We start from the raw sequence: 17504 nt of genomic DNA on the forward strand, positions 1-17504 counted from the left end.
GTCTGCTGCCCCCGCCTTTTGTGCTGATCACTATATCTGAGGTGATCAGCAACTTTTTTGGGGGTACAGAGGTTTTTTTTTTTTTATATATACCTGTCAGTTGCACCAAAGGTTGTGCACCTGCTGCACCTCACTGGTAATCAGTGTCGCATCACTGATCACCTTTTTTTTTTGTGTGTGTGCTGTGGGGTCTTTTTTAAATTTTTTTTTTACACACACTGTGATTTTGTGGGTGTCCTGTGGCCGCTGTGCGCTGATCAGTGACGTACATCACTGATCATCTTTTTCGGCACAGGGTTGATCTATTTTTTTTTTTTTTTTGATCAAATTCCTGTTGCCTTTGAGCGCTGTTCAGTGACAGACGTTACTGACCAACATCTGTGCTCAATTTTTGGCGCAGGACCTTTTTTTTTTTTTTTAACCCCTTCAATTTTTTATTTTTAACCCCTTCATTTTTTTTTTTTTTATTGGTATAAAGTATTTTTTTTTTTTTCTGCACTACATACACACTACATTCCCCCCGGATTGAAATAAAGTTTGTACCCCCCCCTACACTATACACGTGTTGAAACATTTCACTACCAGTAACACAAAAATAAAAATGGCATCCCAAATGTCCTCCCAAATGTCCTCCCAGTCATCCAGGAGAATGTATTCAGTGGAGGAGGCATATGCCATGCTTGCTTCTGACTCTGACACAGCCAGTGATGCAAGCGGGGAATTTGAAGGATTTGCCTTAAGCTCCTCTTCCTCCTCTGGTGATGAGGGACCCCCTCAAAGACGCCCCCGTAGAGCAGCTGAGACCCCCCCCCCAATAATTGATCTCGTATGGACCCCACCACCAGACAATTTTGAGCCCCAGGTTCCTGAGTTTTTGGCCATGCCAGGAATCCAATTTGATTCCACAGGTCTCAGAGAAATTGACTTTTTCAAATTATTTTTCTCTGATGATTTTATAAATTTAATGGTGGACCAAACTAATTTATATGCCCAGCAGTTTATTGCTCAAAACCCCACGTCATCATTTGCTAGGTGGACCCCTGTAGATGCAGTAGAGATGATGACGTTTTGGGGTCTGGTGTTTCATATGGGCATAGTAAAAAAGCCAGAAATTAGGCAATATTGGAGTACAGATGTTCTGTACAGTACTCCATTTTACCGTATGGCCATGACCCGGACTCGATTTGAGACAATTCTTAAATTTATACATTACACCGATAATGCACAGTGCCCACCCAGAGATGATCCCACCTTTGACCGGCTATTCAAAGTCAGGCCGGTCATTGATCATTTCAGTGCCAAATTTGAAGAGGTGTACATCCCTGAAAAATTTATTTGTATCGACGAGTCCCTTATACATTTTAAAGGAAGGGTTAAATTCCGCCAGTACCTTCCCAGTAAGAGGGCAAGGTATGGCATAAAAATGTATAAACTGTGTGAAAGCACCTCAGGGTACACCCACAGGTTTAGGGTTTATGAAGGGAAGGATTCAAGAATTGAACCGCCAGAATGCCCCCCCTCCCTCGTAGGTGTTAGTGGGAAAATTGTCTGGGATTTAGTGCACCCCTTCCTGGATAAAGGTTATCACCTCTATGTGGATAACTTTTACACCAGCATCCCCCTGTTTAAGGCCCTTGGTTCAAGAGGTACAGCAGCTTGCGGTACTGTGCGCAAGAACCAAAGAGGCCTCCCAAAAACGCACATTGCCCAAGTAATGAGAAGGGGTGAAAGCAGGGGAATATGCAACGAAAATATGTTGTTGGTCAAATATAAGGACAAGAGGGATGTCCTTATACTGACAACAATTCACGGAGACAGTACCACCTCCATCCCTGTACGAGGTACCAGTACCCACACCTCCAAACCTAATTGTATCCTGGATTACAATAGGTACATGGGCGGAGTTGATCTTTCAGATCAGGTACTGAAGCCGTACAGTGCCCTGCGGAAAACAAAAATCTGGTACAAGAAGGTGGCCGTGTATATCATCCAGATGGCACTGTATAACGCTTACGTGCTATTCCGTTCTACCGGCCAGAGGGGGACATTTATGCACTTTCAAGAGGAAGTCATAAAGGGCCTAATATTTGGGAACCAGCAGGCAGAGGGCCCCAGTACTTCTAGTACTGGTCCCCGTATTGTACCAGGGCAGCATTTTCCTGATGAAATCCCCTCCACTGGAAAAAAGGGCAGGACACAAAAAAGGTGCAAAGTTTGCTATAAAAAGGGAATAAGAAAGCAAACTATTTTCCAGTGTGACACTTGCCCCGACAAACCCGGCCTATGTATAAAGGAGTGTTTTAAAATATACCACACATCTATGGAATATTAGGTTCATAATTTCACCGTGCTTCGGGGGTCTTGCTAATGCCACATAGCACCCACCATTCATTCCACCAGAATCTGAGCCGCAAAATCCAAAAATCACTCCTTCCCTTCTGAGTCCTGCCATGCACCCAACTGGTATTTTTTGGTCACATGTGAGGCATTGCCGTACTTGGGAAATATTGGGGCACAGATTTTGGGGTGCTTTTTCTCCTTCATTCCTTGTGAAAATGAAAAATTTTGAGCCAGAACTGCATTTTTGTGTAAAAAAATGTAATTTTTCATGTTCACTGCCCACTTGTATCAAAATTGGTGAAACCCCTGGGGGTTTGAAATGTACACTATACCCCTAGATGAATTCCCTGAGGGGTGTAGTTTGCAAAATGGGGTGACTTGTGGGGGGGTTCCACTGTATTGGTGCAACATAGCACCCACCATTCATTCCACCAAAATCTGTGCTGCAAAATCCAAAAATCACTCCTTCCCTTCTGAGTCCTGCCATGCACCCAACTGGTACTTTTTGGTCACATGTGAGGCATTGCCGTACTTGGGAGAAATTGGGGCACATATTTTGGGGTGCTTTGTCTCCTTCATACCTTGTGAAAATTAAAAATTTTGAGCCAGAACTGCATTTTTGTGTAAAAAAATGTAATTTTTCATGTTCACTGCCCACTTGTATCAAAATTGGTGAAACCCCTGGGGGTTTGAAATGTACACTATACCCCTAGATGAATTCCCTGAGGGGTGTAGTTTGCAAAATGGGGTCACTTGTGGGGGGGTTCCACTGTATTGGTGCTTTGGGGGTCTTGCTAATGCGACATAGCACCCACCATCATTCCACCAGAATTTGTGCTGCAAAATCCAAATATCACTCCTTCCCTTCTGAGTCCTGCCACTTTTTGGTCACACATGAGGCATTGCCGTACTCGGGAGAAATTGGGGCACAGATTTTGGGGTGCTTTGTCTCCTTCATACCTTCTGAAAATGAAAAATTTTGAGCCAGAACTGCATTTTTGTGTAAAAAAATGTAATTTTTCATTTTCACTGCCCACTTGTATCAAAATTGGTGAAACCCCTGGGGGTTTGAAATGTACACTATACCCCTAGATGAATTCCCTGAGGGGTGTACTTTGCAAAATGGGGTGACTTGTGGGGGGGTTCCACTGTATTGGTGCAACATAGCACCCACCATTCATTCCACCAAAATCTGTGCTGCAAAATCCAAAAATCACTCCTTCCCTTCTGAGTCCTGCCATGCACCCAACTGGTACTTTTTGGTCACATGTGAGGCATTGCCGTACTTGGGAGAAATTGGGGCACATATTTTGGGGTGCTTTGTCTCCTTCATACCTTGTGAAAATTAAAAATTTTGAGCCAGAACTGCATTTTTGTGTAAAAAAATGTAATTTTTCATGTTCACTGCCCACTTGTATCAAAATTGGTGAAACCCCTGGGGGTTTGAAATGTACACTATACCCCTAGATGAATTCCCTGAGGGGTGTCGTTTGCAAAATGGGGTCACTTGTGGGGGGGTTCCACTGTATTGGTGCTTGGGGGGTCTTGCTAATGCGACATAGCACCCACCAAAATACCACCAGAATCTGAGCTGCAAAATCCAAAAATCACTCCTTCCCTTCTGAGTCCTGCCATGCACCCAACTGGTATTTTTTGGTCACATGTGAGGCATTGCCGTACTCGGGAGAAATTGGGGCACAGATTTTGGGGTGCTTTTTCTCCTTCATTCCTTGTGAAAATGAAAAATATTGAGCCAGAACTGCATTTTTGTGTAAAAAAATGTAATTTTTTCATGTTCACTGCCCACTTGTATCAAAATTGGTGAAACCCCTGGGGGTTTGAAATGTACACTATACCCCTAGATGAATTCCCTGAGGGGTGTAGTTTGCAAAATGGGGTCACTTGTGGGGGGGTTCCACTGTATTGGTGCAACATAGCACCCACCATTCATTCCACCAAAATCTGTGCTGCAAAATCCAAAAATCACTCCTTCCCTTCTGAGTCCTGCCATGCACCCAACTGGTACTTTTTGGTCACATGTGAGGCATTGCCGTACTCGGGAGAAATTGGGGCACAGATTTTGGGGTGCTTTTTCTCCTTCATACCTTCTGAAAATGAAAAATTTTGAGCCAGAACTGCATTTTTGTGTAAAAAAAATGTAATTTTTCATGTTCACTGCCCACTTGTATCAAACTTGGTGAAACCCCTGGGGGTTTGAAATGTACACTATACCCCTAGATGAATTCCCTGAGGGGTGTAGTTTGCAAAATGGGGTCACTTGTGGGGGGGTTCCACTGTATTGGAGCTTGGGGGGTCTTGCTAATGCGACATAGCACCCACCAAAATTCCACCAGAATCTGAGCTGCAAAATCCAAAAATCACTCCTTCCCTTCTGAGTCCTGCCATGCACCCAACTGGTATTTTTTGGTCACATGTGAGGCATTGCCGTACTCGGGAGAAATTGGGGCACAGATTTTGGGGTGCTTTTTGTCCTTCATTCCTTGTGAAAATGAAAAATTTTGAGCCAGAACTGCATTTTTGTGTAAAAAAATGTAATTTTTCATGTTCACTGCCCACTTGTATCAAAATTGGTGAAACCCCTGGGGGTTTGAAATGTACACTATACCCCTAGATGAATTCCCTGAGGGGTGTAGTTTGCAAAATGGGGTCACTTGTGGGGGGGTTCCACTGTATTGGTGCTTGGGGGGTCTTGCTAATGCGACATAGCACCCACCAAAATTCCACCAGAATCTGAGCTGCAAAATCCAAAAATCACTCCTTCCCTTCTGAGTCCTGTCATGCACCCAACTGGTATTTTTTGGTCACATGTGAGGCATTGCCGTACTCGGGAGAAATTGGGGCACAGATTTTGGGGTGCTTTTTCTCCTTCATTCCTTGTGAAAATGAAAAATTTTGAGCCAGAACTGCATTTTTGTGTAAAAAAATGTAATTTTTCATGTTCACTGCCCACTTGTATCAAAATTGGTGAAACCCCTGGGGGTTTGAAATGTACACTATACCCCTAGATGAATTCCCTGAGGGGTGTAGTTTGCAAAATGGGGTCACTTGTGGGGGGGTTCCACTGTATTGGTGCTTGGGGGGTCTTGCTAATGCGACATAGCACCCACCAAAATTCCACCAGAATCTGAGCTGCAAAATCCAAAAATCACTCCTTCCCTTCTGAGTCCTGTCATGCACCCAACTGGTATTTTTTGGTCACATGTGAGGCATTGCCGTACTCGGGAGAAATTGGGGCACAGATTTTGGGGTGCTTTTTCTCCTTCATTCCTTGTGAAAATGAAAAATATTGAGCCAGAACAGCATTTTTGTGTAAAAAAATGTAATTTTTCATGTTCACTGCCCACTTGTATCAAAATTGGTGAAACCCCTGGGGGTTTGAAATGTACACTATACCCCTAGATGAATTCCCTGAGGGGTGTAGTTTGCAAAATGGGGTGACTTGTGGGGGGGTTCCACTGTATTGGTGCAACATAGCACCCACCATTCATTCCACCAAAATCTGTGCTGCAAAATCCAAAAATCACTCCTTCCCTTCTGAGTCCTGCCATGCACCCAACTGGTACTTTTTGGTCACATGTGAGGCATTGCCGTACTCGGGAGAAATTGGGGCACAGATTTTGGGGTGCTTTTTCTCCTTCATACCTTCTGAAAATGAAAAATTTTGAGCCAGAACTGCATTTTTGTGTAAAAAAATGTAATTTTTCATTTTCACTGCCCACTTGTATCAAAATTGGTGAAACCCCTGGGTGTTTGAAATGTACACTATACCCCTAGATGAATTCCCTGAGGGGTGTAGTTTGCAAAATGGGGTCACTTGTGGGGGGGTTCCACTGTATTGGTGCTTGGGGGGTCTTGCTAATGCGACATAGCACCCACCAAAATTCCACCAGAATCTGAGCTGCAAAATCCAAAAATCACTCCTTCCCTTCTGAGTCCTGCCATGCACCCAACTGGTATTTTTTGGTCACATGTGAGGCATTGCCGTACTCGGTAGAAATTGGGGCACAGATTTTGGGGGGCTTTGTCTCCTTCATTCCTTGTGAAAATGAAAAATTTTGAGCCAGAACTGCATTTTTGTGTAAAAAATTTAATTTTTCATTTTCACTGCCCAGTTGGACCACAATTGGTGAAACCCCTGGGGGTTTGAAATGTACACTATACCCCTAGATGAATTCCCTGAGGGGTGTAGTTTGCAAAATGGGGTCACTTGTGGGGGGGTTCCTAAATTTTAGCATCTTATGGTGCCTAGAAACCTACATGGTGCCTAAAAAATAATCTCATAAAAAGGAGGCTCCAAAATCAAGTAGGTGCTCCTTCTATTATGAAGCCTGTGGTTTGGTCAACGTGCACACTAGGGCCACATATAGGATATTTATGAAAACAAAAGATTTGGGGGAATCAATTTTTAGTCACATTTCTCTAGTAAAATGTACTGTGTTCCTTAGAAAAATGTATTAAAATTGCAAATCTGCAAAAAAAATGAAATTTTGAAATTTCACCTACACTTTGTTTTAATTCCTGTGAAACACCTAAAGGGTTAACAAACTTCCAAAATGCTGTTTTGAATACTGTGAGGGGTGCAGTTTTTGAAATGGCATCATTTATGGGGGTGTCTCACATACAAGTCCCTCAAAGTCACATCAGAACTGAACTGGTCCCTAAAAAAATCAGTGTTTGAAATTTTCTTGAAAATTTGAGAATTTGCTATTCATATTGTAAGCCTCCTAGTGTCCAAAAAAATTAAAAGGAAGTTGAAATAATGATGGAAACATAAAGTAGACATATGGTCTATGTTAGTTATTAACTATTTTGAGTGGTAAGATTATTTGTCTCACAAGCAGAAAATTTAACATTTTGCAAATCGCTAAATTTTCCATTTTTTCACGACATTTTGGTATTTTTCACAAAAAAACACAGACTGTATCGACCCAAATTTACCACTAATTTGAAGTACAATGTGTCACGAAAAAACAATCTCAAAATCACTGGGATAAGTAAAAGCAAAAAAAAGTTATCCCCACTTAAGTGAGACATGTCAGATTTGAAAAAAATGGCTCTGTCAGGAACGCAAAAACTAGCTCTGTCAGGAAGGGGTTAATGTATTCATTTTCAGTGCAGTTGGTAGAAATTTCTGTTTTCTTACTTTCTCATGCGTCGTATGTCACATATACATTTCAGGACCACTCGGAGCCATCAAATGACATGCATTTGATCTCCTATTATCAGTAGCTTAATCCCACTTCTGATTTGATTACACATCAGACTGTACTAAATTGCAGAAGGTGGGGGAGTGGTGCCATTAATTTTGTAATCCCGGCCCTGTGTTCAGCTGCTCAATCAGAGGCGTAAGTCTGAGAGGCAATGAAATCATCTGCCGCTGGGCTCCTGCACCCAAAGGGGCACCTCTCCTCTCCTGCAAGTTTCTGCAAATTTTTTTGCAAGTGTCTCTCTCACTCACACACACATATTATATGCTGTATATATATACACACACATAAAAATATTTTAAGGCAGATAGAAAGTAATGCTCGTTGCGCCTGGGTAGATGTATAGCTGCTCTGTAGAGATAACGTAGATTAGGGGGGTATGGGAACAAAGTGCTTATGTTAAGGGTAAGACATACGATGACGTACAAGGACAGGGTAGGGAATGGAGAAGAGAAGAAAAAATAAAAAAAAATATAGAAATAAAAATAAATATAAGTAAAAAATAAATAATAAAAATTGAAATAAAATTGAAAAAATAAAAAAAATTATTAATAAAATAATAATATGAAAATGGAGTAAAGCAAAAATATAGAACAAGTGAGAATGAAACTAAAAAATAAATAAAAATTGAAAATAAGAAGGAGCAATGCAATAAATGTTTACACTCTTTTGCGTAGTGGTAGTTGTTAAGAACCAGGTCCGGAGCTGTGCTTCCGATGGAAGTAAATGTCCGTGGTGGGTGCAAAGCACTGGGGGAGCTTTTGACCTAACTATCCCTTACTTGTAAGTGAGGTAGACGGTCTTCTTCTGCCGCTGTGTATACTCGCGGCTCTCCTCACTCCACGTTAGCGGTGACTTCCGGTTTCGGCTTCGCGCTTCCGGTCCTGGCTGCGTACGTAACCAACGCGTTTCGAGCTGCTGGTCAAATCCTGCTGGCTTTGTCTCATGCTGCTAACAAGCTCTGTATAGTTGAACTGTGCTGTGAGATCTGAGCTCAGCTAAGAGAGGAGAGCCGCGAGTATACACAGCGGCAGAAGAAGACCGTCTACCTCACTTACAAGTAAGGGATAGTTAGGTCAAAAGCTCCCCCAGTGCTTTGCACCCACCACGGACATTTACTTCCATCGGAAGCACAGCTCCGGACCTGGTTCTTAACAACTACCACTACGCAAAAGAGTGTAAACATTTATTGCATTGCTCCTTCTTATTTTCAATTTTTATTTATTTTTTAGTTTCATTCTCACTTGTTCTATATTTTTGCTTTACTCCATTTTCATATTATTATTTTATTAATATTTTTTTTTTTAATTTTATTTCAATTTTTATTATTTATTTTTTACTTATATTTATTTTTATTTCTATATTTTTTTTTTATTTTTTCTTCTCTTCTCCATTCCCTACCCTGTCCTTGTACGTCATCGTATGTCTTACCCTTAACATAAGCGCTTTGTTCCCATACCCCCCTAACATAAAAATATTTATTTAATTGTCCCCCATGCAAAAATTCCTATTCTCTGTACATGGGAGGAGGAAGGATTGCTTTAAGTAGTCATTATCCTTTTAAGTCGTGGCTAAGTGACTCATACTGCAGTGATGTATGTAGTTCCAAGTAAATAGGTGAGCTGAATATTTGTTTGGCCCCAAAAAATGGCTCCTTTCCCTGTGTGTAGGCGTCAGGTACACATTCATATCACACAGATGTACGAACAGTATTTGTCCTTCAGTTGACTCCCAGAATGAAAACATTTGTGCCTTTTTTTTCTCACTTCAATGATGTTCAATGCGAAAAGCTAACATTTGTCTTTCCATTAATTCTCCATAGAAACTTGTGAGTGACGCTCCAGTGAGGGTGTTTGGGACATGGTGCCAGCTAAGGCCAGGAGGAGACAGCTCAACTTCTTTGGATGGTTCAGCCAATTCCTTGGCTTCTGAGACAAAGGAACAATGCCCAAAATACCAGGTAGTTCACCCTTGGGTAAAAACTGCCACAAGATTCTTGACTTGATGTTGTAATGTCAAAAGATGTTTTATTTTACTTAAAATTTCCTTTTATAAGAAATAACCTTTGCAACTGATTATGATAGATAGAGATATATAATATATTATAAGTTAAGTAGTGTAAAAGACGTTAGAATATTTATAGTCTTGGAGAATGCTAAAGTACCAACCAATCATGTCATGTTACAGAAACCACATAGGAACGGTTTGGTCAGTACTTTATCTTTCTCCAAGTTGTGATAGGGCTCTCCCATTGCCCCCAATCCAGTATAGGATTGAAATGATTGTGATATACATCATGTGCACTGGTGAATACTATTACATACTTTATATCTAACCTCCTAGCTAGCAGTCCATGTGAACTCATGCATTCCAGCCTTAAGGTCTATTACTCACTGTCAGTCATTTGGAAGAATTCACAATACCAAGATGATACCTACAGTACTGTATGTCTTGCAGTAACCGCAGGGCAAACCTGTAGTGAAATGCTGACTGTAACAGCGTTTATGAACATGATTGATGCTCTCCTGTCCCAACACCAGAAAAAGAGTTAAAAATGACAAGAGCATGTGACTTTTAAATGCTGAGTTGTTCATCTGGCTCTTGGTCTGGGATCTCCTCTCTTGGCTTGAGTTACATTTTACATAAGAGAAGGGATTTTGGCCTGTGGAGAAGGCAGTCATCTGACACAGATAAATATTCTTCCTGTCAAGTGAACTTGCAGAGATCACAAGAGTCTTATTACAGCGTCCCCAAAATAGTCCTATAAACCTACTGCTCCGGCTTTGTAATCCTTTAGGTTTGTCTTTGTTGAATGATATATATTGCTCTTTAAGCAGGCAATGTCCTGAGCAGTCTCGTCTGTTATCTAAGCTGTTTTATTCCCACAATTGATCATTTACAATACTTATCGAACAACCAAAACCTGCATTTATCTGTTAACAGAAATGTAATAATATCACCAATGCTTACTTGTAAAAGCTGAAGTGATATCCAAAGGTTTTAGGGACCTATTTAGTGTGAAACTGGAGAGCGATAAAGTACAAACCAATCAGTCATTTTACAGGCTAATGTGTGTGTAAAAAAATGACAGGAGCTGATTGATTGGTGCTTTATTTCTTTCTACTTTGTCTCTTCCCCAAGCTTTAATAAATGTCCTTCTAATATCCATTTTCCACCAACCTATAAATCATGGGTTTATGCACATGAACGCGCACCAACCCGGGATTTTGTCTCATTTGGGAATTGTGACAAGCTAAGAAACCTGGGTCTAGTGATCTGGATTTTTTTACCCGGGATTTGGCGGGGTTTTTAGTGGGTAAAACACTGGTATTGAGCTGTGTACTGACCACTGATGAGCCCACCTGTATAAAGAATATATACATTTCACTAATTAGAGGAACAATGGCAATAAATATAATTACTGTATATACTCGAGTATAAGTCGACCCGAATATAAGCCGAGGCACCTAATTTTACAACAAAAAAAACTTAGACTCAAGTGGGACCCTCACTCGAGTAAAAGCCGAGGGGGGCTTTTTCCAGCATAAATTTTTTTCTGAAAAAGTAGGCTTATACTCGAGTATATATGGTACCTATTTAGTCCCTACCCAGAATACAGATGATATAGAATTTCTATAAATAAATGAATGCAGTTGCCAAACACAGTTGTTACAACCACACATGGTTCCATTCTGGCTCATGACAGATTTTTACTATCCAATTTTGACTATTTGATTGTGACTTAAATGCGCTTTAATTGTACTTCACACTATCTTCCAATTTGGCCGTAGTAGGGCAAATACATTCTACAAGCAAGATAGTCAATATCTCGCCTGCACAATCTATATTTCTATTCAATACTGACTATATGGGGGGTGCGCCATCGAATCTGCATCGCATGCGGCTGAACACTGTGCAATTTGGATTCGCTTTCTAGCTTTATAGCTCTTCCTGGTGCCCTCTCGTTAAATGCACATAGAACTGTCCAAGAAACAGGCAGAAGCTAATGTTAATGTTTTACAAGTCCTCCTGAGTGCTTCTGCCTGTGTGTATATATGTATGTATATATATATATATATATATCTCAGGGTTGCCGACTTTAATATTCTCCTCTCCGGGAGAAGCCCGGAGAGGAGAGTTTCAGCAGCTGCTCGAGGGCGGGGCTTGAGCGTGACGTCGCTAAGCCCCACCCCATAATGTTAAATGGGGGAATTCGAGAATCTCCGTGGAGGGGGCGTGGCTAAAATAGTGCAATTTTAGCTCCGCCCCCTCCTCTGAGACCCGCGGATTGCGGCATTTAAATGCCGCGATCGGGGGCGCAGCGGGGGTCCCCCTGAATCCGGGAGCGGGGGTCCCCCTGAATCCGGGAGGATCCCGATTTTCGGGAGACTCCCGGCCATTCCGGTAGGGTATATATAAACACAGGTAAGTCGGCACTATTCCAATGAGGATATGCTCGGCCCTGGTGCCTCCAACTCCAGACCCACGGTAAGGATAAACACATTTCCAAAAGGTGCCACTCGGTTCCCAAAAAAATAAAGCTCAGAGACGTGTGTCGATCAACGTTCAAATTTCCAATAGACAAATGAAACGTTGATAGACACACATCTCTGAGCTTTATTTTTTGTGAACCGAGTGCCACCTTTTGGAAATAAAAATATATATATATCTATATTTTTGTATGGAGTGCGATCTTATTGCATATATATATATATATATATCTACAGACAGACCGCTATTGCCTGAATTGTGGATGGTACAGTATATTGTTTCTTTAGAACTGTAACAGAGCTAGATGACATCTATAGGGTGCTGATTGATATGCTGCTTCCCCTAGAACAGGAATGGAGAGGGAAGGTCACTATGTGCAGCCACTATGGTGCATTATATGTGATGACATAATATGCCACCTCTTTATATTATGTATATATATATATATATAGATAGATAGATAGATAGATAGATCGATCTATATCTATAGATATATCTATATATATCTATCTATATATCTAGGCTAGTTATATAATATTAAGAAGCGGCTGCAGATCAATCAGTTGACTTGTACGTAATTCACTATACATACTGAGGTCTACCAGAACTTCTATGACTGTGCTTGGTAACTACATTGCTTTAGTTATGTATTTTTTTTGTTATTTTTTTCATATTTGCTTTATTTATATGTATGTTTATATTTATATGTTAATTTAGGGACTTTTATAGTGTATTGATTAGAATTTGTGCAATTGTTCTATTTTAGTAAAATATACTTTTTTACAAATTGTTTCATAAATGGTTCCTTTTACTTTACCCGCACTCCGTTATAATAGAGATTGGCTGTTATGTCTTCGGCACGCATAGTGGAAGATGGATTTCATATTTGACTCCTCCACAGTGCTTAATATTTTATTGTGGTCCAGAGAATAGGACTTGTACAAGTCACTATAACGTTATAAAATGATACAAAGCAGCATATAGTACAGCCCTCCTGTGCGTCATAAGGTACCTTAAACAGAAGCACAGTACACCATAGTAAAAGTATATTGTTAATTCAATATGTCCGACGTCATGGACAAACATGGAAAATACTGTCCGCAAGGGATAATACTAGTGAACTGGCGGACAGCAGTGTAGAACGTTCTTCAATACAAAAATATATTCTACACATAAACTAGCAACAAACAGAGCTACTTTTTGCCAGCTCTCCAAATCATTATTTGTAAAACTAATGGGCTTAAATAAAGCAATAAACAGAACTGGCACTGTTCCATGGGTTACATTTTAACACCAGTTATGGTATGTGAATGGTTAGCTGCATAGTGCATTCCTGTACTATTTTATTTCTTGCCCAAAGGGAGAATTTTATTGTTTGTTTGTAGGAAAAGTGTCAGGTATTGCGTATTAAGTGGCAAGAGGCAGCTCCCTGTGTCATTTTAGTAGTATTCGGTTTCTTTTTCTACAGGGTTTGCATACAGAAATAAGTGAAGTCCACATTAGTCTGTAAATATATAAGAAATGTAAAACAAATAAAAGTCCAGCACGGTACCTGTTATGCTGGCAACATTTTTGTAATGGTAACATATCTCATAACTTTGGTATTAACATTCATTAGAAGAAGTGTCACATAATAAAAAATGTTGTTTACTATTTGACTGATCAAAGATCCAGGCCGATTGTATAAGGAAACAGTCCTGGGGGGGAATTTACTAAGATGTGTAAGATGTGGGCAACCAATCAGAATCTACTTCTCATTTATTTAGCAACCTCTAGAAATTAGTAGACAGGATCTGATTGGTTGCCCATAGCAACATCACACGTGAAGTAGAATACACATCTTTGTAAATCCCCCCCCCCCTTATGTTTTAGGGAGTTTGTTTTATGAAAACCCCTGAACAAAGTTGTAATTGTTTTCCTTTATTTTGTAGAGCTCCCGATGCTCCTCAGACGCCAACATGCTTGGAGAGATGATGTTTGGGTCTGTGGCCATGAGTTACAAAGGCTCCACTCTGAAAATTCACCAGATACGGTAGTTGTTTACCTTCCCATACATTTCACATTCAGATGCAAACCATGTGCGGGAGTACAGTACATACAGTAGAAGCATTGGTCTAAAAAGTGAACAGGCAACATCACAGTTTTGTATTTCTTAAAAAGATTTAGATTGAAAAAAACAATTTTAATCGCTCATTGTTAATCACTTAGTTTATAAATGATTATTTGATTTATTAGGTACAAATTAGCATAGTTTTATTCCATTTGATTGCCAAGGAAGCCATTATGGCGTGCTTACATTAATGTCAATGAAAAGATCACTGAATAGATATCACTAAGGTCAATGCTTTTTATTATACAGTATGATACATAGAACAAAAAATAACCCCTTTAGCACTCACTGAAGGGGTTATGTCCTCTTTCAGTATTTAAGAAACAGCGGTAAACATAAGGTGTGTACACAATGTGAAATTCCTTTGCTATTCGACTAATACCCCTTTCACATTGCAGCTTTAACATGGTATATTGCTGTTTTTTTACCGTTTTAAAACGGGAACAGCTGCAGTGTGAAAGCTCCATTGTCAATTTACCGGTTACAGAATACCGGTATTTTGAAACGTGTTAAAAGCAGGATCCTACACGTTTCTGAGCTTTTTTCCCTGCAGTCTGAACAGCTCAGAAACAGTATTTTCTACAAACGATAATTGCACAAGGGTGATAGGTTTTCTCCCTGCATGATCCCTGCCCATAAGCAGGAAATAAACATTTAAAATGACATTGTTTGGCTTTCTATGGGTTAAACGGGTTGAATCTGAAAGGTACAAAAATGGTATTGAAGCTGCAATATACCGTTTACAACATGCAATCTAAAAGTTGTTTAACTGGCTTTTGATCCGTTTAAAGAAACGTTTACAAAAATGGGTTGAAAGCAGGTTTGCAATGTGAAGCCAGTATTAGATTTGATTGCTATGCAATCTTTTCTAACTCATGTGCTATTTACATACAATTCATACTATCTACATTCAATATGCACTATATAGTCATTGCTGCACTGTCTATTGACTTTTCAATGTCAGCTGAACAGAAACGCGCATCGGCATCGAATCGGGATAGAAAGCTTAAAAACATGTTCTATCCTCCATTCAATGTCTATGCGATCCCGATTTTTTTTATTATATAGTCAAAATCGAATGTCAAATTGTACCGTGTGTACACAGCATAAGATTACTGATGTTTTTCTCTGTGTCGCTCACACCATCCACAGATGGCGAGAGCAATACTATCTCCATTGCCAGCAATGGGACCCAGTAAAGCCTTCCAGGCACTACTGGGTGCAGAGGCGTAACTACTACCTTCTGGGCCCCATAGCAAAATTTTGAAAGGGCCCCCCACCACAGGAGGAGAGGGTGACAGGTGTGTGTGTGTGTGTGTGTGTGTGGGGGGGGGGGGGGGGGGGGGGGCAGGGAGATAGAGAGAGATTATATGGAAGGGGCCTAGGTGTAAAGAGGAGGTTGTAGCAGAGTAGAGGGAGAAAAAGAGGAGAGTACTGTAAATGAGAGGAGATGGAGAGAGACAGACAGACAGACAGACAGACATATAGAGAGACATACAGAGAGAAAGACATACACAGAGAGAGAGACAGAGAGAGACATACAGAGAGAGAGAGACCTACAGAGAGAGACATACAGAGAGAGAGAGAGAGAGACATACAGGGAGAGACATACAGAGAGAGAGAGAGAGAGACAGAGACAGACATACAGAGACAGAGACAGACATACAGAGAGAGAGACAGACATACAGAGAGAGAGACAGACATACAGAGAGAGAGACAGACATACAGAGAGAGAGACAGACATACAGAGAGAGAGACAGACATACAGAGAGAGAGACAGACATACAGAGAGAGAGACAGACATACAGAGAGAGAGACAGACATACAGAGAGAGAGACAGACATACAGAGAGAGAGACAGACATACAGAGAGAGAGACAGACATACAGAGAGAGAGACAGAGATACAGAGAGAGAGACAGACATACAGAGAGAGAGACAGACATACAGAGAGAGAGACAGACATACAGAGAGAGAGACAGACATACAGAGAGAGAGACAGACATACAGAGAGAGAGACAGACATACAGAGAGAGAGACAGACATACAGAGAGAGAGACAGACATACAGAGAGAGAGACAGACATACAGAGAGAGAGACAGACATACAGAGAGAGAGACAGACATACAGACAGAGAAACAGACAGAGACAGACAGACAGAGACAGACAGACAGACAGACAGAGACATACATACAGAGAGACAGACAGAGACATACATACAGAGAGAGAGAGAGACATACATACAGAGAGAGAGAGAGAGAGACATACAGACAGTTAACTCCCCTCCGACCCAGAGTTAACCCTGTAACTTACCAGTATAATTCATGCTGTCAGTGCCGGGTCTTCCTGCACTGACAGCTCCGTGTCTCCTGTTTCCCAGGGCCAGGCAAGCAGCACAGACAGCGTGTTACACGCCTGGGCTGGTCAGCTGGATGCTGGGGCCGGCAGCATTAAAGAAGGGAGAGGGGGGAAGGCTGCAACAGCCGGACCACCACATTCCCCTTCATTATGTAGTGCATCGTCGCTAGCGGGGGAGGGGGCAGAGGCACCACCGACTGCCAAGCGAGCAGCACTAATAAGGAAAAAGGGTGCAGGGGATGCCTGCTGTGCTATGGGGCCCCCCAAGGGCCCGGGCCCCATAGCAGCTGCATCCCCTGCACCCTCCATAGTTACGCCACTGGCTGGGTGAAAGAGTTATGTACATGCGCGAACTGGCTGCTGACGCAGAAGCCTGTCAGAGGCAGTGTTATGCAGCAAGCTGCAGAGCAGAGAATGCCACTGAAGTGGGGGACGTGAGGTAATGCTGAATACTAACTGCATATTTGTTACTAATACTGCAATCATATATTAAATAAACAAGATTTGTTATTAAATGGGGCCTATTTGGGTTGTTGTAATGTGGGATAGAAGAATATGGCTGTGTAATGTGGGATAGAAGGGCCTGATTCTGGTTCACTTGCAAATGAAATTCTCTTTAATGGACAAAACCATGTGCACTGCAGGTGGAACAGATGTAACTTGTGCAGAGAGATATATTTGGGGGAGTTATTTTGTTTCTGTGCAGGGTAAATAACGTCTGCTTTATTTTTACGCTGCAATATAAATATTAGTTTGAAGTACACACCCCACCCAAATCTAATTCCGTCTGCACATGTTACAATTGCTCCACCTGCAGTGCACATGGTTTTGTCTATTAAAGAAGGAGTTTGCTTTTACAAACGAACCAGAATCAGGCCCCATGGGCACTCCAGGTGGGGATGATGTAACATGTGTAGAGAGTGTTATATTTGGGTATTATTTTGTTTCTGTGCAGGGTAAATACTGGCTGCTTTATACT

General features: G+C 41.2%; 1 protein-coding gene across 3 annotated transcripts in view; it reads left to right on the top strand.

Moving 5' to 3' along the window:
* The window catches only part of FNIP1 (folliculin interacting protein 1), a 118050-nt gene that overhangs the window by 66877 nt on the left and 33669 nt on the right, over positions 1-17504 (top strand). For all 3 annotated transcript variants that reach the window (XM_083181855.1, XM_083181857.1, XM_083181856.1), the window contains exons 3-4: positions 9391-9528; positions 13991-14091. In XM_083181855.1, coding sequence (XP_083037981.1) covers positions 9391-9528; positions 13991-14091 — 239 coding nt within the window. The remainder of the gene's footprint in view (positions 1-9390; positions 9529-13990; positions 14092-17504) is intronic.

This window comes from Crinia signifera, chromosome 4 (genome assembly GCF_055691185.1).
Source record: "Crinia signifera chromosome 4, ASM5569118v1, whole genome shotgun sequence".
NCBI lineage: Eukaryota > Metazoa > Chordata > Amphibia > Anura > Myobatrachidae > Crinia > Crinia signifera.